Consider the following 24,877-nt stretch of genomic DNA (forward strand, 5'->3'; position numbering starts at 1 on the left):
AAGAGAAGTGAAGCAAAGGTTGCACTTATTCATGTATGCAGAAGTTGAGTACATCTAAGCACAACATTTACTCATGGGCCCAACGGGGTGCTCGAGTTCCTCAACGACACAGCAAAAACAAATATTGTAAATATAAAATGTAAAATATTGTTCTAAAGATCAGCCTCCTCGGCTCGCCTTATTTGCCATATTAACGTGAGCGAAAAACAACATACTACTTTATGCAGATTAGCCAGGTATTTCTTGTCGTGTCTGAGAAGTACTCTCGGTCACGCGTCTGAAAACCACTGCAGGTGGCGAGGTCATGCCGGAGTACAACCTAGGCGACAGACGAACCTCGTGCATTTCAACAAAAATATGTAAATTTAATCTTTTGTGTCGTTTGTTTCTCTGTCCTCTTTGACGCAAGTTTGGGCAATCTCTTGATAAACACAATATTGCAGAAACAAAATACAAATACATAAAATACATAAAAATATTTCTATGCATATTAATGATTTAATGATTGTTTGATAAAGTTCTATTTGCTGAATTAGTGAACTGTTACTAAATCACTCTTTACAATCGCAGATATGTATATATATATATATATATATATATATATATATATATATATATATATATATATATATATATATAATACATATTAATTAATTTAAGTTCAAAAATCACTTTGACATTCAAAATACGTTTATATCGATCGATTTCCGACACAGCTAATGTTTTTCATAGAGCGCCTAATATTGATGACATGGGTGACACGTTGCAAATGACGTAATAAAACGTTTCGCGGTCACAAATTGTAAGCGAAAAACAACATTACACCACATATTTCTGTTGCTGACGGGGCAAATTATGACTCATCATTGTTTAACTATAATGAAGTGACCTGGCGTTTCCTGAAGACGCTCATTTTGATTGGGAGAGTTTGTGAAGATCGCGATTACCTACACAACTGCTTTTTTCAGTGCGCCTACTTCGATGACATGGTCGCCACGTATAGAATGTCTCAGTAAAACGCGTCACAATCAAAAATTACACATTATATCTAGACCGTATTTTACATACCTGCCTTTCGATATGCTGAAATGTAGAAATGAAACCAAGAAGACGTGCACTCCCAAATTTATTTTACTGCGTACTGAAACCTTTGTTCTTCGCCGTTGAGATGTCGGGTCACGTGGGTTTAAATACTAGCTGCTTCAATACCAGGGTTGTTACGTTTAATCGACAGGTATGACATTGTCGCACGTAATAGGGTAATAACAGGTCACAATTGGTGGATGTCCGAGAAAACAATAAATTCTCTGCGACTAAGGGTGAACTATGACTGTTCTCTTGTTCATGGACACGCCTTTTTAGCTCTTTTTGCGTGGGTCCCGCAAAATTGCCACTCCAAAAATTGCATTATTTACATTTCCTGATCAGACGTCCAATATAGAATCCAAAGTCTTGTTTTTAGGAATCACATATCAGATGAGTATCAAATTTCAATTTTAAGTTTTTATTGATCATTTTAAAAGTCAAATATCTAAATGATGATCAAATTTTGGTAAGTAAAATTGAGCCAATTGGAATATAAGAGTTTGTTAATATATTTTCACCAGTACAGCTCAGCTGCCATCTTTTACGACAATTACAGCATGGAAGTATCTGTATGTTGTCTTTTTCAAAAGTTTTTGGTTACAGATCTAGTAATTGGTGACATATTTGCCTGTTTCGGTTAAAAAATGCCAAATATGATATTCTTATAGTCCCTGATCAATCTTAAGCGTCGCGTTGCAGTTGCGGAAATTATTGACAGTGGCACCGACATTGCATTATTTAGGCTATTGTGTCATTCTAACACTAAAGCTTTATCGGCCAATTTGTTATCGTTCAGTGATTTATGCTTCCTTTTATAGGCGTGTTATTTACCCGTTTTGGTAAACTGTTAACCTTCTGCCCTCGACTAAAAAGTACACATTTTCACGAGTCCAGATTTTACAAGTTTAAATTTCTAAGAATTCCGTCAAATGTAGTGTGGTGGAGTCAAGTGTTGTTGCTGACACTGTCGGTGTATCATAACAACGCTCGGCGAAGTTCAAGACGGAGAATTTAGTGTTTTTTTTGGACCCAAAGATTTTAAGTGTCACGTGGTGCAGTCCACGGGGTCACCTGACACAAACATGGAGAGCAACAAAAATAGGGCTTGGGGCGAGCAACAAAGGGCAAATTTTAGGCATTGTTTCGTAGCATAGGATTTCATGTGCGGTTCTAGGCTAGAGGGTGCAGGTTCCTCACACACTTAGCATGGACCGTGTTAATTTTGAGGAACATACAACATTATATTAAACCTATTTATCTTGATAACAACTTCATGACGGAAATTGAATTTGAAGTATCTACTCCCGTTTTAATATGAAGCATATTGTGGTTTCCAGTGGTACCAATAATTTCGACAAAAGAGACCATTGTTCGATTTCCGTACACACTTACGCAAGGTGGATACAGGAAACTAGTCGACAATTTTCATATGGTATGTTACAAAAACTATATAAAAATCAAAATCAAAATTAAAAATATTATTGAATTGACTGTAATTTTACATACCTGATTAAAAATCCGTTGAAATGAAGAAATTAAATGTACAATGCTACAGTTCTTATCACACTGGCCACCGTATCCGTCGCTCCTTAAAATATGATGTTCGCCGTTTTCATCGTATACAGGTCATATAGTATAAAGGGTAATTGCATGATGCGTGCCTTTGTTGCGACGATTAATTGACAGGTAAATCATGTACTTTTTAAAAACAGTCACAATACACGATTGACGACTATCACAGGACATAATATGTAGTGAACGCCCCTCTACTACATTACTACGAGCAGACACAGATAAGCGATAAGTCGAAATATCAAAATGTATTCAGTTTATCTTATCAGGAGGTTAATTGGATTAGGTGTTATTTATTACTTGTACAATACCAGACATGTACATAGGGAAGAAAATGATCACGGATTTGCAAATCAACAACACGGAGACGGTAAACAAACAACCAGCCAAGCTGTTTCCACCCGCACAACATGTCACCGTGATGGTGACAGATTTTACACATACCTATGCCGTTTTGTGGGAGTCTACACATCATGATTGAATCCTGAATGGTAATATCAATCAATATTTCAATCGATCAGCTGATTGGTGTGAATAACAGACACAGATAGTAACAAAAATAATTTGATTTCAAAAAGAACAAGTTATTTGAAGAAAAGTTGAGATATGGTGTAGGAATGACAAACGCACTGAAACTGTATCAAAATTTAACAGGTCATTGACAATGACACAGTCCCCGCTTGTAATTGGGAGTTTGTCTGTAGTGTAACTAAATAGAAATCAATGTGATGCACATGAAAAATAAATGAGGGTTCCGTTTGGGGGCGTTCTTGGGCACCACCAACACAAAGAAATTTATCTGCGAAACAAGAGGGCATCTTTCCTAAATTAATCGGGGTCAAAAACAGCAAAGACATGCGTGCCTAAAACTTCAGTCAACTTGTAAGGTCAGTGACTCTGAGTTACCCACGTGCCAACTTTTTCCTGCATCGGTGTAACCTTTCTGGAGATTAGTTAGTTCACTTTTAATGTAGAGTGCTCTGGTTACGCATAGATATAGTCCGTAAAGAATTTGTTTTTCGAGTTTGAGTTTTCTACACCTGAGCGACGCTTGCCTAACTTGAGCTTTAGATTGAAAGACTCCCGAAAAATCAGTTTTGGCTCCCGAGATGTTATTCATTGTCGGTGGAAACTTTGTGGAGGTTACTTAAATTGTCATGCGGAACACCTTGCTTACTGCCCGTAGTCCGTGACGGATGCAGTACCTGAGTTCAAGTTTTCCGACATGCAGAACTTCTTGTATAACTTGTGAAAAATAGGTGATCAAAACCTTTAAATACTCCTACGGATGTGCAAAGTGAATGGAGGAGGTAGATTTAGAAAATGTCACATTTCAAGGAAGCAGAGTCGAGTACTCGGCCGTGTAAGGGCTTTGGCAGGCACAAAGCCTTAAAAAGATATTCCGCCGGAGCGCAGAAAGTTTCCACAAATTGCCGAATTTTCCCGTTTTCCCTCTCAAAATTCAAATAGATAAACTTGCTTTAAAAACTTACCGTGACCTGATATTCAAATATATAGTTGACCTTTTCTCAACATACAGCCTCCAAGCAGATCAATTTTTCGATCGAAGAACTCCATAGGTAGATAAACTTTAATCAATCTAAAAGCTGAGAGTGTTACATTCTTTCTAGAAGATAGCTACCAAACAATCGGGCATCTTCCCTTAATTAAATTGGTATTAAAACAGCAAAGACTTGCATACCTTTAAACTCTTTAACAACACGATTGGAACTAATTTGGGAAAATTGGATGAGAGTTATTATTAGGAAAATGTAACGAAATCCAAATTTTTACAGCTGAAATTTTACAAAATGATAGAATAGTGTAAAATTTAAAAAAATTGTTCTCATCGAACAAAACAACGAAAGCACAACGATTATTGCATACCTCTTTCATCGGATGCATTTTCATGAAAAAAGTTCATTTTTGTGTAAATGTACAAAAGAAACGAGACAAAATGCTTAAAATTTGTCTAATTGACGACTTTTGAGTCAGGGCACTTTTGAAATGCCCCTGACTTTTTCGTGGATTTTAGGCTTCATAAACTTTAAATTGAGTCAGGGCACATTTCAAATGACCCTGATTGACTTAACTTATGTAAATCAATCGAAAAGTTTCATTTTGGTCGAGGAAAAGTGACAAACTGAGATTATTACTAGTGTTTCAGTAATGGAGAAACTACAGACAAACTCTCATATAAGTTCATTCAAATATGAATATTGTTAATGTATATCGCATTAGACACTATCATGCACTGATTCTTACTCATAACATTTCAACAGCATCGTAAATTTTGAATAAAATTTTAAAGATTGTAAGCAAATATAGTGTAATATTATGAAAATTTCTAAAATTCTTGAGAAATTGTGCCAATCCAATTATCCCAATCCCAATTTAGTTCCAATCGTGTTTAACGCCAATGAACTTGTAAGGTCAATGACCCTGGGTCACCCATGTGTCAACTTTTCCTATATCGGTGTAACTTTTGTGCAGATTAGTTAAGCTTCATTAACTTTTATGCGAAGTGCTCTGGTTATGCACGAATAAAGTCTGTAAAAATATTGGTATTCGAGTTTGACTTTTCTAACCTGAGCGATGCTTGCCTAACTTGAGCTTTAAACTTTGAAAGACTCCTGAGAATTTATTCTGGGTTCGAACCCACAACATACGGCATCCAGTCACATAGCGGAGAAGCAACAGACAGAGCCGCTAATCAGTTTTAGCCTCCGATATGTTATTCATTGTTGGTAGAAATTTTGTGGAGATTAGTTCACTGTCATGCCGAGTACTTTGCTTACAACCCGTAGTCCGTGACGGATGTAGTACCTGAGTTCAAGTTTTCCGACATGCGGCAGACAGTCTTGTATAACTTGAGATTGAGATGTGAAAAATACGTGACCAAAACATGTTCATTTCTTCTTAACTATACGAGCTCCGTGTGACCAACATCTGAACAAAATTCCATCAAATTTGGTGCAGTCTTTTTGGAACAGAACTTTTTCAAAACAATGACTATGCAAATTAGCACAAATTATGCATACCACATGAAATAAATAGACGTGCACATACCTATGCCAGAGTGTATTATCCTTGTACCAAGTTTGAAAGGAATGGCTCAGAGGCATGTCTTAGATGTCTGCGTGGACGGACGGACGGACGAAGCCAAATCCGTAAGTTCCCCAACTTCGTCCGTAGGGACTAATAAGATAGACTTCACATTACTTTCCAAGTTCAGGCTGAAGTACACACAGCCAAACTAACAATTATTGGTACCGGTGACCAAGTCTTCGTATATTTCTGTTCTTTGTTAATTATGACTTTCAGTATTTCTATAGGTGTGTGGCTACAGCTATCAGAAAATGATTTAAATGTCTAGTAAGAATAAGCAAAATCTTGTTCTAAAATGAAAGGTGCGGTATAAGCACTGTTATTATTTCATTGATCAATAATTCATTCATTCATTCATTCATTCTTTTATTGCCTTTTTGAAATCTTTGACTTACAAGTTGAGCATTACACAAGTTCGGTATTACAAAAACTAAAAGAGGAAAAAAGGCAAATATGGAACCAGAAAAATAGTTACATGCTAATCGAGTTTATTACAACTCACGTTTATTTAGTTACTGTGGTTGGCTGAGCCTCACTCACGTGATATACAACAAAATGTGATAGAACATGGCTTAGGTGATATAGCCCTGTCACGTGCGCTGGTCGATTTTCCTTGATCAATTTGTTATATAAAATTATTCACGAGGATAAGTTTTCACTTCGTATTCATTCAAAATATTCACATATTTAAATTTTATGAAGATGCAATACTCATTTTCGTGATTTCAAAATGATACAGTTTAACATGAAGACATGCTCACGAATAGTATCTAATTAAGAGCCGGTGGTGATACACAGGGAAAATGGGTAGCCTAAGTATTCCAACAATCACGGAAAAGGAGCTGTTTTTGTTCATTATTAAAGTCCGTGAAAACAACAAAATGGGGTACATTTTCAATCAACCGGTCCGTGATTGTTAAGAATATCCCTTGAGACCTTGTAAATGATTTTATTTAAAATACTTTCGTGTCAGTGCTAAATTGAAAATGAGATTGTTTAAATAAAGGCGTCGTCAATATGTTGTTTTGAAGTTACCAAGTTGCCTTAAAATGTGATGAAGGTAAGATAGTGTTGACAACAATAATAGACGCCATTGATGTGTAACAATTTTATTACTCAACACAACATTAGCATGCCTGTGATTGTATCTTGATTATCTCTCCCTCGCCTGGATTTTGTAAATTACATATTCTTTTTTCTTTTTCTCCCACATTTAGTTTTTCTTTTTGGGGTTAAAAATCCGGGATAAGGGGTGTTTTGAAATTTTTGCGGAACAAACGGGTACCTGCCTATCCTGTGAGTGCCACTGTCGGCATTTAAGAGCCTATTCCCTATTCGCCAAGGGCATATCAAGCACGAAAAAATAAATCTGAACAAAACGTGCAATTACGTAATACATCAAAAAGTATTCCCCTGCAGATGGAGTGAGCCGTGATAACTGAAATAGAGAACTTCGTGCATCAAATTATTTATATTCCTTCTCAGTTGCTTGTTTGGGTAGCCTACTGTCAAAATGAGAATCTAGTGACATGGAAAAAAGTTCAGACGATTAAGCTTATTTACTTTCATAATTAGAAAAAATAGGGAATTTATATTTCCTGATCAGGACGCTATTAACATTTTTTGTGTTTCTGGGTTATAAATTTAGCCAGAAAACCTCTTAGGCCTAATTGTCCCATATTGCACTGTTAAGAATACCAACGTGACGGGCCTTATAAGTATTTGTGTAATAATTATTGGGGCTATTATTAAATTTTGCACTATAAAAATGGTGTTTGCTGAATGTAGGTTGAATCATGGTAAGTAAATGATAAACCAGGCCTATGTAAAGTCACTCAAAATCGTACTTTGACAAGAGGTTGTATCAATGGAACGGCGGCTCTGAAATTTGATAGCTCAAAATGGATGGAGTTCTTCTAACGGTAAAATATAAGGATTATGCATGGTGCTTCTTAAATACGTGTTTAACTACGTTTACAAACAGCTGCTTCGTGGAAATGTTTTATTTCGTTTCCTGTTGTGAATTCACTGTCACTGGGACTTCTTTTACTGAAAGCTACATCCAGACAACTCAATTGCTCAGATAAATCCATTCTCGCGAGCCAGAGCATAATTTCCGCTCCGCTCACCTACGCAAAAATCAAGCCGCTGTTACCGTAAAGAGGCAAGTCGTTTACGACGATGTGATAAATCTTGCAAATTTGTATTCAAAGGTCTAGCAATACTGATCAATAAAAATATTTATTTGTTTTACCGTGAATTCTTCAATAGGCCTACTTCGGTAAAAAAAACGAACCATGGTGACGGAGGTTTTGACTCTTTGGTTGAATCTTTTACCTCTTTCCGTTTCATCTCAAAATGGTAGGATCAACTGGCTTATGATCGATCGAAAATATTGGTAAATTTCCAGGTTGAGCCTGGGAATGATTTCGGAGAAGGTTGAAATTTGTGATGGGGATTGCAAAATAGCCGATTCATAGACAATCCCGGCGTGCACACTTAGTCTACTAGGCTAGTAATAATATCAGGAAAGGTGCGACGCATTGTTGACATATATACCTTAGACTCTCGGAGTGCGGTAGCTGCCATTGGCCATTTTTGTTGACAAAAGACTTGTACAGCCAATCAACCAACCGGCCTCACATTTTGTATGCTTTGTTTGGCGGGCCTGTTACGCCAACGGCACATTCAAAAAACTGATACTGGGGAAGGTGGCCGTGCGGACAGTGAAATTTCCTCTTTCGAGCACTCCAAAGTTCACCTGTGGCTTTGAACTATGGATTACTACACTGTACACGGAGAGATAGCGAAAGGCTACTTCGGGTCATCGTACAGAGTGAGGGAAAAGCACATTAAGAAGCGATTTCGAACGATGCAATGATAAAATTCTCCAGCGAAGACAAAGCAAAGGCTGCGCTGTCTACGATCCAGGCGTTGTTCTCGGTTCCGAAACATGACCATATCTGCCGATACCGAGACGCATTCTTCCACTATCAACACGGTGCACATTTTGCAAATGCAGTACTAGAGGTATGCATAAGCACGAATCTAAACGACTACGTCCTTCGACGGTACAACGACCTTGACGATGATTGTTTGAAGGGCTTCATGTTGCAGCTTATCGACGCGCTGTCGTTCCTACACCAAAGGAAACTCTTTCACAATGCTCTCACTCCCCACAATGTCCTGGTTGGATACGACAAAAAGAATGAACTGTGCTTAAAACTTGCAAATTTCGGACTAAGCACCGTGTATCAGAACGACCATAAGAGTTTCACCATGTACTGCCCGCCTGAGCTGACCCCAGGGACAGAACCCAAGGTGACAGGTAAACATGGTGATAAGTGTGACATTTTCTCCCTCGGGATTTTGTTTTGTGCGATGCTGGAGTTCAGAACGCTCGACGCAGACGACCAAAACGAAAAAGTACTAGCTGCCTACGTCCAGTTCCCAGGTTACGGACTCATACCAGTGGGCAAATTCTTGCGCGAAAACCCTAGTGTCGACCTCGACCGTCACCTCTTCTCAAAAACCAGTACTGACGTCCGCCACATCGTACGTCAAATGTTGACCGCAGCTGCACCACACAGACCATCTGCAAAAAGTGTGCGGAAACACCTTGTGTCCTGTCTGGGCGTGCGATTCGGAAATCACCATGAAAGTTCGACAAGCACTGCGAAACGAACAGTCCGAAGTAAGAGCAGAAAAAGAGGACGGGAGGTCTTGGGAGAAGATTTTTCATGTTTAAACACACCGATGAAGAAACCAAGGGCACGGGTACCATCTTCTTCCACGCAAAAGCCAAATGGACTGATAGGGTATTTGGGGGCTATGGCGACCGCTGCCGGTGTCTATTGGGGATTAAAGAAAGAGAACAGCTCGTCGGTATCGTAAATGTGAACTTTAGCGTCCAAAAATGACATGTACGGGTTTTAAAATTTCTTGGTAAAATACCTAATGATGAGCCATAAATAAGGCTACCGTCATGTGACTTACTTAGACAATATAGACCATGCGTGTTTGTAATCATAATTTCATATAGGTAAATTTTGACTCTATCAGTCAGTAATCTGAGTTAAAAATAACAAAAATATTACCTGCCAGCAACAGAAAGTGTTAGATTATAGATAAAGAAAGCTGATTGATATAGAATGCATGATTTTTTCAGAAAAGAAATTTGATTCCTCAGGCTCCACGCATATTTTTCTACAAATTTAAAAAATATGATATGTACTATGTAGGATATATCAGGACTGATAAGGATACCTTTTTAGCAATTGGCTTTTACACGTCACAAAAACAGTCCATATTTTACTGAATATTTCACACTGTAAAAAATGCATATATTTTTATGGATATATTAGGAAAGCTAGGATATACTGTATTATTGAGTGGTAGAAATATTGCTAAGATTTCAGTATCTTATTGTGTTCCAGAAAAGGGCAACATTGTCTAATGAACTGTTCAGACTGTAACTGTTATCAGAAATTGGGTTGTGTATATCGCCTGTCTCCTGTCAGGGAAAGATAGAACTCTATGTATACTTTTATCATGTCTGTGAAGTTAGTACATTATATGGTAGTTCTAGTTGTGGTTGTTCAAGTGAAAGATTGAGCCAGGTTAGCGCATTAGAGGCCAGTTATTCTAAAAATCAGTTGGCTCTATGACGCAGGCTCACTCTGACAAACAATAACAAACTTCTGCTTACACAAGTCAAATTTTAGCATTGTGCATGGCTATCAGTACTGTAATTCATTATTAATGAGTGGTACACTGTACAGTAATTTTTTACAAACCTATAAAACAACACCATTCACTATTTCAGTTTTATGTGGACAATAAACATAAAACAAGATGCAACTTTAACTGACTTTGTCTGCTGTGCACTTTTTACTGCATATAGATTTTTTTTCAGTAAAGAGGATGATCAATCAGATCTCTCAATTTAAAGATCTACAGTTGCCCCTTCCCCTTGGTAGTCACGGTTACTCTACCCCACGTAGAGTGGCAATTGACCCCTTGGACCAAGCTATGGTGCACAGGCACCACCATAGTTGACAGCGCTTTCAGTGTAGAAGAAGGGAAGGCCTTCCCTTTCCACTACTACACTAAAAGTGCTGTCAACTATGGCGGTGCACCGATGCCTGTGCAGTTGTACCCACACTAGAGGAGAGTTGCATCACTGTGGGGAAAGGTCATTGACTTGATCTGACCTGCTATAACCTCAAACAGGAGGCATCATGGACCAGTGGCTAGAGCAGTGGACTCACGATCACAGGATGGTGAGTTCGAGCCCGGCATGGCCATGGTGTTGTGTCCTTGAGCAAGGCACTTTATTCCTCATTGCTCCTCCCCACCCAGGAGTGATGGGTACCTGGTAGGACAGTGGTTGTAATGTGTGTGTTTAGCTCTGCTGCGCTTATTGGCTGCACATGTGAGCTGTAGTTTGCTCCCCAGGGAGTTGAGTGGTATCATATTAGGTCCAGTGACCAGGGGTAATAATAATTGTAAAGCGCCTTGAGCACATGTACTTGTGGATATGTGCGCTATATAAGAACCCAATATTAATCTCAAACACCACTATCTGAACCTAGTATATTTTGATACAGATTGGAAGGGGGTACCGGGGTGATTGTTACCCATGTGCCAAACAACTGGGTCAGTTTTTAAGCAACAAATCCCCAAACCTAAAACCTGGGTCCACTGTTCATAAAAAACGATGTGCAGTACACATGGATTGATAAAAAAGTCCCCTTGCATTAGTAAAATTTTCACATGCAATACAGTAACAGTAAACGACCTGAAGATATTAACCAAATTTTGAGTTAAAATCCCTGACAATTGGTCAAGTTTTGAAGTATACAAGCTTAGATGTTTTCAACTTTGGCCACATATTCCCATGTCAAAATATTGGGAGCAGAGCACCGGCAACCCTGAGAGGTATTTTGACTAGTTGCCTTGTGAGGGACATATATGGGAAATACACAATAGTTCTGACGAAGCTTTCCTTGCATTTTATTGATAAAACATACAAAAATACAATAACTTTTTACACATTTGTCCTCATTCCCTCGAATGGAATTATTGCTCACAAAATAAAATTATGTGTACAACTCAGATCTTTTTTCCATTTTAAAATGTGTAGATACAGAAAGTTAAGAAACTTTTTCCATGACATAGTTGAAAAATCTTTACATGGAAACTAAAATGAATAAATTACTCTCGGCATACAAACTCTCCTCTCCTTTTCCTGGCTTTATTATGATATTCAGAAAGTGAGTTCCCAGCTGCTTTGTGCAAAGGTACATGTTCTATAAGTTCACCACAGTCCAAAGGAACCAATCCCTATGGCATTCGGTCTGGAAATGCCCGTTTTGTATTGGGAAAACTGTAGACGAGAAATGGGGTAAAACCAACTGCCCGACAGCTTTCTTATTGATATTCAATGGTAATTTTATGATTTCTGCCTGAATTCGCTGATCTGGTTGTCAAGAGATATGGCAAATTCACTTGTTTGACGTTAAAAAAATGTGTGGTCATTGACCATTGACCACTGACTTTGCCCACCCCTTGTTAAGGTAATGCAAAATCACAAAAAAAGTTTTTAATGTAGGATGATGCTCCACTGGGACAGATTTTTGGATGTTAAAAATTTAACAAAACTTTCCTTAGATACAGTTTGTTTGGGCTCATTTTGTGGCTCTTGGAGAAAATAGATGTCACTTTTCAGTTTCTTGAAAATCAAAATTTTAATTTTCCATCTTAGAAATAACAAATGTACAGGGGTGGTGGCCATTAATTTTGAATTTCAATTGTTGGTAGATGTTAGGCAATTTGTTTCCTAAGTACCAAAATTTGCATGGTGACACCCCCCCCCCCCCTTTTTTCTTGAATTTGAAAAGTACACAGTTGAAAGTTTCCTGGAGGAAAGTTTGAGCAAAAGTTAAAGTCTTCCACTTGTGAGGGGCATACTTGAGTGTTGTTATCATAATCGCATCAAAAATCAGGGGTCACTCTACCTTCTTTTGCATTAGGGAAGCACTTTGCCTCAAATATGCCAACATTATAAATTAAACAGAATGCCACTTTTGTGTGTTATATCAACTGGAAACATTAGCGTTTTAACAAGGGAAAGATGGTTGAAACAACTTTCTGCAAAAGTTTCATAGTGAGTTTATATAAATCAGCTATAGGTCAGTGAGGGATTGCGTGATTTTGAAATAACGAAAATCTGTCCTTGAAGCATGTTCTGCTCAAACGTTCCTGGCGGCAGTTGTAACAGTTTCTGGCATCCAGTAGCCTTGTCACTCAAAACACTAACAGATATGTTGATCAAAGTGATCACAAGCTGGCTGAGGACATTATTCCAAACTAATCACTGTTCATTTTGGAGATTCAAAAAAACAAGACCTGATTTTCTATTTTTTCACTGCCTTGATCATTTTGTGTGAGCATCATCATTCGCTGTAGAACATGTTCAAAATTAGGCTTGTTTTCACCTTGCTTCTCTCTTATTCACCGTCTGGTGTACTGTCTTGTTTTGACTTTAAGTAAAGGACAATTGCAGAAGAGTACTGGCTTTATGAAATTCTAGTGTACATAATAACTTTTCATCAATATAAAAATGACTCCAAGTATTTCAGCTGGTATTGTTATGTTTTGACACTACATTTAGAGTGAGGATAAATTTCTTATTGTTTTATATTGGCTAATCTGATTAATCGATCAACATCTCATATGATTGCACTTGCATTTTTCAAGTTAAGCTACTCAAGGTCATCGCTCCACTGGGCACAACAACAAAGTTCTTTGCGACTTGAAAATTGTAAGTTTGTTGTTGTGTGGAATTTAATTTCAATGATCCATATCCGTTTAAAAATCATAAAAATTGTTAAAATTCATCATAGGTAAAAAAGCTTCATTTTCCAATTGCACAGAATATCCGGTAGAATCATGTCCCAAAGTAAGTTTATTTTATGTTTTCTTTTCTGAATATATGAACCAAAGCTTTCTAAACTTTCAATGTTTCTTCTCTCGTGTAGTATTGCTCTTGACAAGAGTTTCATCTTTGTTTCTATACTTAACCCTTTGAGTGCTGCAATTTTTCCCACAAAATGATAGTGTTACATTTTAAAAATTTTGTGAATTTTTCTGCATTTTTTTGACAATTTTGGACCCCCCTCCTGGACATCACATTTCATTGGATTCAGATTTTCATCAACATTTTTGCAAAATTAGAAAAAAAGTTGACATGGGCGACAAAAATTGACTTTGCCGCTCAAAGGGTTAAATCTGTGGGAAGGACTCGGAAGCAGTAACATCTGATGGTTGAATTGCCTGTGTATATATTGTTTAAAATATGTTCAAATGTGTGTGTTGGCACTGCATTGCTGCTAACCATGAGGTCAAAAGTACTAATGCAGATTTTGACAGCTCAAGTCCACTAACAGATGACATTGAACTGTTCAAACCTGATTTTATCGTGTATGCACTGCCAAAAAGAGACATTGCAAGGAAGCTTATCTGCGGGAGCCTGTTCTCCCTACACTTCTCCATGCAAAGTCATTACATTTTTCCTTATGCTTGATTTGCATTTGAAGCTATCCTGTTTGGTCTCCCTATCTAAAAGCAACAAAAACCCTCATCCTGCCAAGTTTGCGGAAATTGCATGGATAATAAAAATTCCTCATACAGGTACTAACCCTCTGGCATCTGCCAAGTCAGTGAAATTCAATAATGCCTCAAATACAATAACCAGCCACATCCAGTGATAAGCAGATGTTTAGGTGAATCATGTCAGGAACTAAAACTGGCCAGCTTAGCACAATAATTCCAACACCAAACACCAAAAGGTCCAAACAGAATCAATCTCCTACAAGTATGCTACATTCGTATGCTGAACAGGTGACAGTATAGGTTTTGGCTGAATACTGCTTGTAACTGACTTGGCAAGATGGTGGACGGCAGGCCCAGTAGCAAGAGGGTTAAAGGTATACAAGAAGCTGTGTACTATAGAAAGATTAATATAGAGCTTGCAATAACAGCTTCTTAACACTTTCTGCCCTGTCAAACATTTCATGAAGAACAAGTGTTTTTTTTGCAGCTGATCCATTAACCTATTTCCCGTTTCAGGGTGAATATACCACCTTGATGCAGCAACTTATATGTAAAATAGCTATCGTGGAGTACTGAATTAGAACTCTCTTGCTACAGCCTCTAGCGGGAAGTCAGCATCAAATAAAACCAGTGTAAACTTTGTTGTTAAAGAAACTAGATGATGTCATGGGAAACAGCAGAAAGATAAAGGCAATAAGACCGGCGACAAAAGCGATACTTATTATGGAAGATCTCGGCTGTCCATACGATGAAATCTCACCGAAGGCGGGAAAGCCCATCAAATTACAAAAGCTATGGCAGATGACCGGTGCTACCAGGTGACCTGTGCAAAAGAAAAAACATGAAATTACACTACTGTTTTAAAGGTATACAGTCACCTGTGATCTAAATATGCCCATATATGGTCAAAGGGGAGTTCTTTGGTATTCAAAATGCCCAAATGAGGGCGCTGTTTTTAAAAACTGGCAACCCGCTTGAAATCTGTGATTGGTTAGATTTTCTCTTTCCATGGTAACTGTGGCAAAATTGGAACAGGTGACAGTATACCTTTAACATCACACTGAATAGGACAAGTGAAAAGGTTCTGATAAAATCATTAGTAGCATGCAAAACCGGTGTACATGGCAGATATTGCCGGAGATCTCTGTGATCTGTCATTGGTTAAAGTTCTGTCCCAATCTTTTGTATTCATCTTCATCATTAAGACACAGCCACCTAGCCTTTGATCCTTGCTAGGGTGACTACTAATGGGTTCATGTACAGTATGCCCAGTCACAGAGTTCTGTGCATTATGATCTTCCTCAATACAGTGCCTTGAATTCACTGCTTGCAGATAAGCAAAGTACAACTACATTTTGTATCAAAGGTACAATTTGATTTTTAGAGTCTATTTATGAAACATAAATCTCTCTAGATGTTGATGATATGATCACTTAAAGGGACCAGGTACTGAATTACATATCCTAAGGAAAAAAACGCCATTTGTTCAGAAAAATTGTCAAAAAAAAAAATACTGGATCGGCCCCATACATATTTCTTAAATCTGGTAAGAAATAACCAACTATTTCGAATTCCGATGGCTTTCCCAGGTCACAATGGAGAATGGCATGAAAAAACACAAAATGCTACAATGCAGTAGAACCTGCTACAGTAAGTTAAAAATAATATAAATTTGGTATGTACATTATGGCATATAAGGCATTATGTTATACACAGCAGTGTCCTAGCACAACTTTTTGGAATGGGAGGCCAAACAGATGTCTTGAGAATCCTGGAAGTGCTTGCTCACCTCTAGAAAATAGCACAGTTGACATTACTTGTATACGCTACACAGGGTATTCACTGTCTCTGCTAAAGTGTTAAGATTGATATAATTTTAGGAAGAGGAGTCATAATTGTAGAAACTATTTCTGTTATTGATATCACCGCATGTTTTGGTTGGATTGTTGGATGGTGACTGATGCTTACTTGGTGTTATAATGGTGATCTCTTTATCTTACCTGTCCTTAAAAACAGAAAAGCTGTATACGCCCCAAATGCTGTCGTGTAGCAAAACTGGAACACTGAAATACAGTGGAGAAAGAAAATCCTTTGACACATGTAACTGAGATTGCTTTTGATTCATTCATTGTGGGTCTATCACACCAGGATTAATATTATTGAAACATCTTCTCAGATGGGATGCGAAGGAGTGCACATGCCTATAAGGTCGCTGTGTTTTCAGCTTGCACCCTATACTTAAATGAATGACTGACATTGCTTATTGAAACTGTGCACAAGTGCTTTGATTCCATTTATGTTCTCTGCTGTTGTGTATATACATTTGTCATGCTATTCTATTGATGTGAAGTATTACCCTTGTGAAATTTGCCTTGTACAGTTGTACATGGTGAAAGTCATCAATTATACATGCTGATATGCCTGGAGAGATGTATGGTCAAATAGATTGGTTTACTTCCATATACCTTGTGTACAATGTCGGTCTGTCTGTGTTTGTCTGGTTGGAAAGTTTCAATGAGGAAAGACTCAGTTCAGCATGGACTTGTCTAACCGTGCTGACTCCTCAACTTTGTAAAGGCGTATACTCTACTTACAAGTTTCTATCCAGACGACCTTAACACTCTGCCTTTGGAATCGAAGTCTCTCGATGACGTGATGGATGTGGGCTGAAAACAGAAATCACATATCAAAGTCTTGTAACACGGGTTCACTATCTCAATCATTGATTATTGTAAATTGCATTATTTCAATAATTTTAAATTAGGTCCTGTACCCAAGTGCTAACACATACATTTCAAAAAACACTGTTTATTCATGCCGACTTAAAATCATGAAGAAATGAATAAAATTACACTAAAGGAGTGATTACAAAGACACGGTATGATTTGTCTATATTCACATGAATTATTCATGAACCAATATCCTGCAATTGTATGACATCTATTCATGGCGGATAGATAGTTCCTGCTTGAATTCAATATGATTGATGACTTACCGACTCCAAAAAACAGTGGACATATAAAAACTGCCTTACTGAATCCAAGACAGGATATAAGAAGAGGCAGCATGCATGCTCTGAACACAAACTCTTCTGTGAACGGCGCCTGTATGAAAAAGAGATTTGTTTTATTGTTACCATATGCTACTACAGGCTTTTCAATTTTTGTAGCAATTGAGAATATTTCAACGGACTGAAATATTCAAAGCTTTTCGTTACAAAGAGTCTTGAGAAAAATATGATGTACTAAAGCATTCTGATAGATCTTGTGGTGGTTTGACTGTGAATAAATACAATAATGATTTCATTTTTTGATTGTTTTAGATGCCAACTCTATATGTTGCTTTAGAAAGAATGATGCTGGATTGCTGAATATTGCTGCAAATGTACAATAGCCGTCAACTTAAGCTAGGCTGTTGCTATCATTGGCTATTAAGCTGTGAAGCTATTAAGTCCCTTGCTACTATCAGCTTGCAACCTACCGAGATAGAAGGTGTTCCTGAATCCGCCATTTTGAATTGCCTGCTTTGTAAACAGAGGACATGACATTGAAACAAACCCTTCTTTTTTATAATCAGATTGTTGTAACAACAATGTCTTGTTGCGGAGTTTTCTCTGTAAACAAGTATTGATGAAAATGAATGAAAATAAAATATTTGCACTGTCAGCCTATGAAAGTATTACACGTCTGCCTCATTGAAATTTGGCATTCTGACTTAAAAATCTCATTTGAATGTCACATGTAATCTTTGAAAATTCATTAAAACTAAAGAATAGCTCAAATGTTATAAATGCTATTAAGATGTCCTAAAATTGTCTAATTGTGGGTAAAGCTGGTACCACCAGTTTATGCAGTCAAATACCTAGGCACGAATGCATAAGTACTGAAGATTTAGCTGTGTTGGCATTAAATATTTCTGTAACAACTAGCCTAACAATGCAAAAATAAAACTATTTACTAGAAGGCAGTGTTTTCTCCAGTCTCTCTCACCGGGGGACAAGGATGGACATGTCTCCTCTGCTTGAAAGTTTGGGGGTATGGAGGGGGACCATAAATTATGCAAATTTAAGTTATACAAATTAAGTTTTTTCAAGGTATTGGTAAATTAAGGCTATTGTATGGATCATTTATCAAATTAAAGACAGCCTACAGTTTCTTGCTCTTTTTTGAAGACTACACGAATAATTTACACTTCATTCATATAAGGTCAAACACAGGTTTGTAATCTGGAGGCAATTCTAAGCAGATTATTAACCCTTTTCCTGCCAGACAGTATCACTTCCCCATCAGCCAAGTCAGTAAAAAGCGGTATTGAGCCAAAACATGACATATTTTCACCCACTTGGCTTGGTCTGTTATAGCCTCTTTAGTCCAAAAAATTCAAGTTTACAGTATTTATGTTTTCAACAGCCTTCAAATGTACAGTATTATGTTAAAATACACCATATGGAATATTTTGTGTTTCATTAATTTTAACCATCTTGACGTGATGGTGAAATATGGACTTGGCAGGAAAAGGGTTAAGTGGATTATGTGGTGTTACATCACAGGCAGCAATCATGGTGCAGATTGGTCAAAACATTGCCACTAAAATGTCCTCACTTAAACTATTCTAGCAATCCAGCATTCCTGACTTTTCTGTAATTTTGGGGCAAAAGGACAAAAATTCCTGTAAAATTCACCTCCGTTATTTTCTAAGTTTGAGGTAGAACCAGAGTTCTTGGAGCACCAGAAAATTTGAAAGACACTGCATTTATTACTTTTCATAACAGATAACAGTGAAATTATTTTGTTCATATCAAACTGAAGAAAACCATGTCACAGTCATAGAATGGTTTCTTGACCATCAGGGATATCCACCATCCATATGTAGTGTCAGAATGCACATTTTACTGAATATATCAAATGATTACACTAGTCAAAAGATATCTTGAAGGCGCAATGCTGAAACTTTTGATAATAATTTTAGTATTTTTGTTCTGTCGAACAATTAAATCATATTGTCTTATCTTCTCCTTACAATGTGTTGAAATACAAAATATTAGCATTGCAAAAGCAATGCATTTATTACATTCCTCATATATTGAACGTTGCGCGCTCATGGGGTTAAATGGTAACTCGTCCATGACATCGCGGGCTGCATGTCTATCATTGGACTGAAAGTGAACCAGATCTGTTTTTGACTTGAGGACTTTGAGACCTAAAAATTTTGAAATTAAATGTTTTGCATACAAAATGTGGCTTTTAGAAAAGTTTGCGTAAAAAAATTGATAAACCACATAACAGTGATTGAAATATAAACCACATAACAGTGATTGAAAATATCAATGCTCCGTTGTATCATGAAAATTGTTCCATTATAAACTGATTTTCATTTAAGATAGAAATAAAGCATTTAATTATCATTTGCCAATAAACCTAAATATTTGGAGTGAAAACTCTGTAAGGGAGGCATGTAATAAAAACATTATAGCCCAAACAAGAGACTACCTTATGTACCCTCGAGGCAGGAGGCCATTTGCCCTCCTTATTATGTCGGGCAAATGGTCACCTACCCTCGGGCGCATAGTCTCAATTTTAGGCTATAATATAATAAAATATAATATGCTATGTTATTGTTGACAATAGAATTGTAGTCCAGACAAGACTTTATTTAGTAATCCACAATAACAATGGATATTTCACACACAGAGGTCACTGAACTCTAGGCATCTTGGCACACCTTCGGGAATACAAAATAAATGTGCTTTACAGACAAAACAAATCTACTGGAAAACACAACAAAATTTACAATTATTTGGAGCTTTCACTGAATGGAAGTTACAATTGAACTAAACATGTGATCAAGTCCAGGTAAGAACATATAACTTACCACCCAGTAATTCCTCCACCACAACGAATTGCTTACTTCACTTTTTAAGAGATTCAAATCTGTTTAAAAAATGAAGATATTTCAAGTATCAGAAAAGCATTCAATTGTTGGAAAAGCTGCTTTCAATCATGTCATGATTAATGCTTATGTATTGTTTCCCCACATAAATCAACTGAAGAATTGTCTAGAAGTTTACAACTTTGCAGAAAAACACTTGAGGCAAGATTCTGATGATAAATGCTTTCATACTGTACAGGTTTATGGTTATTGTCATTTTAGGTTCTCCAACTGCAGTGAAGAACTATAATAAACTATGACAAACTATTTTTACATGAACTAAAATAAGTAAACAGGCATGAAATTTGTCTGTGTGGGACTGTACTTTTTAAAATTACAAACAACTCCTACAATGTGCCTGTATTCTTGGTCACTGGTTCGCATTTGAAGAATTTCATTCCTTCTGTTCAGTTTTTGTCATTACTGTGTTACTATGAATCAAACAATCAATCTGCAATCTCACTGAGGTTGAAGCACACCAATCAGCCTATCATATAAATGTGTACAGCAGTACCTACCAAAATAAGATGAAATTCCATCATAGAACACCATAACTATTGGCCCTAGAAATAAAATCTGGAAAGAGAAGATATGTGTTAGAATTATTGGTAGTCTTTTCGCCCATTTCAAATGATTTGGGTGTTTTACAAATTAGAAAGATCACACACAATGATCTCACTTGAAACTAACTTTTGCATAAACTCATCTTCATGTAAACTTCATGAAAATTTATTGTGTGATTAGAATTCGTAAATAGAGCTGTCAATATTGAACAGCACATAGAGAGTCTGTATGGAAACTTAAATGCACATTTTGAGAGGAGCTCACTCACCATTGTCAACAAAAGAGGCAATACTGCAGCTGCTCCGATGCCTGCTGTATGGATCCCAAGCCATTCCCATAAGGAATACCCCTGTGTAAGGAAGATTACGAAAATTAGATCAAGTCATGTTCATGAGCTTACAAGCTCTACCTACATAAAGGTGAGGTAATGTTTACATACATATGCTAGATTTTTGATCATACCTTTGCAACCTGCGAGGTTTCCAGTATGTATTGTTTCTGTTGAAGAATGGTACTTCATATACGGAGATAAAAAGCAGGACAAAGACCTAGTAACTGGCCCTAGATGGAATGATGTTGCCTTGTCACCAATTCAATAAAAGATTGCTGTAATTGTCATGCCAAACATCTAACATCCACGTGTATCACTTAATATCCTGTGACAATTTGCAGTGTTATCGTCAGTTTCTGTGCTACTCACGTTCATTTCTCCTAAATCCAGTCATCCTTGCTGGATATTGCCTTGGTAATTTTTCAAAAAGTTCTGCTTTCTGCCTGGTCACCCTTCATTACTCATTGAACATGATTAAGTAAAAACAACAATTGTCTTTCTTTTTCATACACAAACCTATGGAAACTGTTGTGAATTGTTACTTTAATACAAACACGTAAATACATCATTTTTGTCAAACCCTCAAGGCTGTTTTTTTCCCCAATGCACTCTCAGGCATTCACAGTGATTCTTATGGTTCTGAATGTCAGAGGATAGAATTCTCTATCTTTCACATACATTGCATTATGAAGATAGTATTCCCTATTTATCAAATACTTGTGTGTTGTGTTCTTGTATGGTTACCACAAACACATCATCACAATTCTATTGGAAGCTTGCAGACTGTAAAAGATAGGAAAATTTGTTCTCTGCTTTGAGGAACACCAAGTCCACAAAAAAGACTTGTTGCTTGAGGGCGCTCTCCCCCTCCAAAAGGTATCAGTAATTTGTAATTTAGTCTCGATAGTAAATGCTTAAAGGGAGGGGGGTTGTCTGAACTCTGCTCGAAGGTTGCCAGGGACCCCTATGACAGATGTAAACATCATATCTAGAGTACGTTGGCAATTGATGAAAGTTAAGGATGTTTATTAACAATGAATATCATAAAATTTAAATATTGCAGCTATGTTGACATGATGCATCTGGATACCATGCATAAAATACATTGTTTTTAAACAAGAAAGTCGCACACGCACAGTTCCGATGACCACCCCCCCCCACCCCACCAACCCCACCCCTTGCATGACTCAAATTGTAGGAGACGATAAAGGAAACAGAAGCCATAGGCAACTTGACCTTGATGAGCTATCTGGTGTAATTCTTCTTTGTTGAGTAATCACAATATACTTATTCAGACTCAAATGACTTCATAATGTTACAAATAATCTTACCTTGTCGGTGTTGTTTGCCCATAGCCAGACATATGGAGGTGCTGCCAATGTGACCAACAGAACACTAAAAAATCTCCGCTTGATTGTACTCGGGTGATTTCTAAAATTTCAGGATAAAATAAACACTTGAAACTTCAGTGTGTATAGTGTTCAAACTATCATTCAAACAAGATTCAAAGATGTAGAACCCGGGTGCAGAACATCAGTTTCATGATCATCACACATAAATTACATGATGTTTGCATAAGTGAAGGGCAGAAGTTTGAATGTTTCAATGAAATTAAGTAGTATCATGAAAGAAAAGGACGCAAGATAATGCTAGTGGTATAATGTCAACTACAAATAATAGTGTACCTTATATTGAAATTGCGCTATTCTGGGGAAAAATTAAGTACCTGCTGAAGGTAAGAAAGTGGATGTATCCCAACTACAGGCCCTGAGCTCCCCGTGGTTTGTGTTCGGTGGGTCGCCTTCGACTCTCGTGCTAACTTGGCCTGGGTAGTTGGATGTATAGAGAACGGAAGCAGAACAACCCTGAGCGCGTGTGGGCGAAGGGCCCATACGTACTGACAAGTGCGACTGTTTTGATGTTGAAATGAAAGCACAGCCACATCGGGTATGGCTTCCACATTTTCGGTGTTCACCTTCAAAAATGGTCTGTACAACAGCTAGAGAGCTTTTTATCGTGTTACCTGTTAAACTTAGAAGTCCACAGGTATAGACTACCACATACGCCAAGGCTAGGACAAAACATGACAAGACACCGCTAACGCAACTAACAGCGAACTCCATTCTCTAGATCTCACTCAAGCCACCATTTTGCAAAAGCAAACTCCCTAAGTAAATCGTTAAAATCTACAATTCGACCTCAACTGACCTCAGCAAACCCAGATATATCGATATATCCGATGGGTCCGTGGTTTTGCAGTTGTGTGACGTTACTTACGGTATTGATTAAGAAAAAACCGGTCAATGAAATAATTTGAATAATTACTTTTAGCGCGGTGCACAGCTCCAAACAGTTTTGTTTCGAGCACTGCAAGCTTTCGGCGGATCATTATATACTGCCACCAACGGTAAAATTGTCAACGTTTAGGACACATTTCTCAGATGTCGTCGATCGGGATTTAGGGAGCCTTCAGTAATTACAGTGGGGTGGCCCGGGGGAAATCAGTGCAGGCCTGTACCGTAAAATGTGACCCTCCCCCATCCTCATGTCTAAAGTGTGATCCGACATTTTAAAACTTGACCCTCCCCCAAATCACTGCAGTGTTCTCCCCAGGAATTTATGAAAATATAACAGAAATTACAGGGGGGAAGGGCTGGTTTTTTGGGGGGAAGAGGATCACAATTTATCACGTAAGTAGTTTTGAAGGGACATGATATTTCATGCATTTGCGGGAGGGTCACAATATTTTGTGCAACTACCGGTACAAGAAGGCAAGATGTGGCTGATATAATGCTTCACCCCAAAATATCAAATCATAATACATGGGTCTCTCAGGCAAACTGTTGACAGATTTTCCCCCACGAAACAAGCTATATCTGTACATTTACATATGTTTGATAATATATGTAAATGTACTTTGCTTGAAGTGGGAAGTAAAACGTGCATGTGTGTACAAGAAATTGGCTTTTTGGATTTCATCGAAAATGTTGATTCACTATACATGGCAGTCTATGAGGAAACTATGAACAATTTTTTTCCAATATAAACTAACAATATCTGTGTATTATAGACATTTGATAATTCATTTTAATTAACTTGCTTAGACTAGGGTGGTTTACAAGTCCATGTGTGTGCAAGAAATTTGATTTTTAAATTCCACAGAAATGTAGATTCACTATACACTGTAGGTTTTCTATGAGAGAAATATGATCAATTTTTTCAAATATAAAACTAACACTATCTGTGCATCTATACACATTTGATAATGATCTCTACTTTGCCACCTGTCCCAGTTGTTTTGTCATTTACCTTTCATCAGTTTTAACTGTTTAAGGCATTTAATGTAGGATACTGTATACCCCTGGATCTTCTTTGCTTGTAAGCAAGTGGATTAAAATGTGTATGTATTTAAAAGAATCAATGTATTTTGTAGGTTAATTTCCTATTCAGGATATATCTCATGGACAATCAAAGGTTAGGCTGTAAAATCAGCCTCTGTCAAAAATGACCCTCCCCAACATAGGTTTATAAAACCTGACCATCCCCTTAGGATAGTTTTCTAAAAAGTAACCTTCCCCCACTTCCCCGGCCCATCCCCACTGTAATTACCGAACTGAAGGCTCCCGTAGAGGCTGTCGATAATAAAAGCTGATGAATGTCCTTCGTAATTCT

At 37.4% G+C, this 24,877-nt stretch overlaps 2 protein-coding genes across 2 annotated transcripts in view; both read right to left on the reverse strand.

Annotated features, from left to right (window-relative positions):
- The window catches only part of LOC139149487 (cytidine and dCMP deaminase domain-containing protein 1-like), a 696,744-nt gene that overhangs the window by 93,193 nt on the left and 578,674 nt on the right, over positions 1-24,877 (reverse strand). The window lies entirely within an intron of this gene.
- On the reverse strand, positions 13,756-23,350 carry LOC139149456 (CAAX prenyl protease 2-like). Its single transcript, XM_070721228.1, is given in 10 exon segments — positions 13,756-15,205; positions 16,383-16,445; positions 16,977-17,048; positions 17,378-17,486; positions 20,254-20,312; positions 20,829-20,886; positions 21,143-21,223; positions 22,537-22,636; positions 23,229-23,265; positions 23,268-23,350. Coding segments are annotated over 10 exon segments (846 nt in total). The 5' UTR covers positions 23,329-23,350; the 3' UTR covers positions 13,756-14,999.

The sequence above is a fragment of the Ptychodera flava genome, chromosome 14 (genome assembly GCF_041260155.1).
Source record: "Ptychodera flava strain L36383 chromosome 14, AS_Pfla_20210202, whole genome shotgun sequence".
Lineage (NCBI taxonomy): Eukaryota > Metazoa > Hemichordata > Enteropneusta > Ptychoderidae > Ptychodera > Ptychodera flava.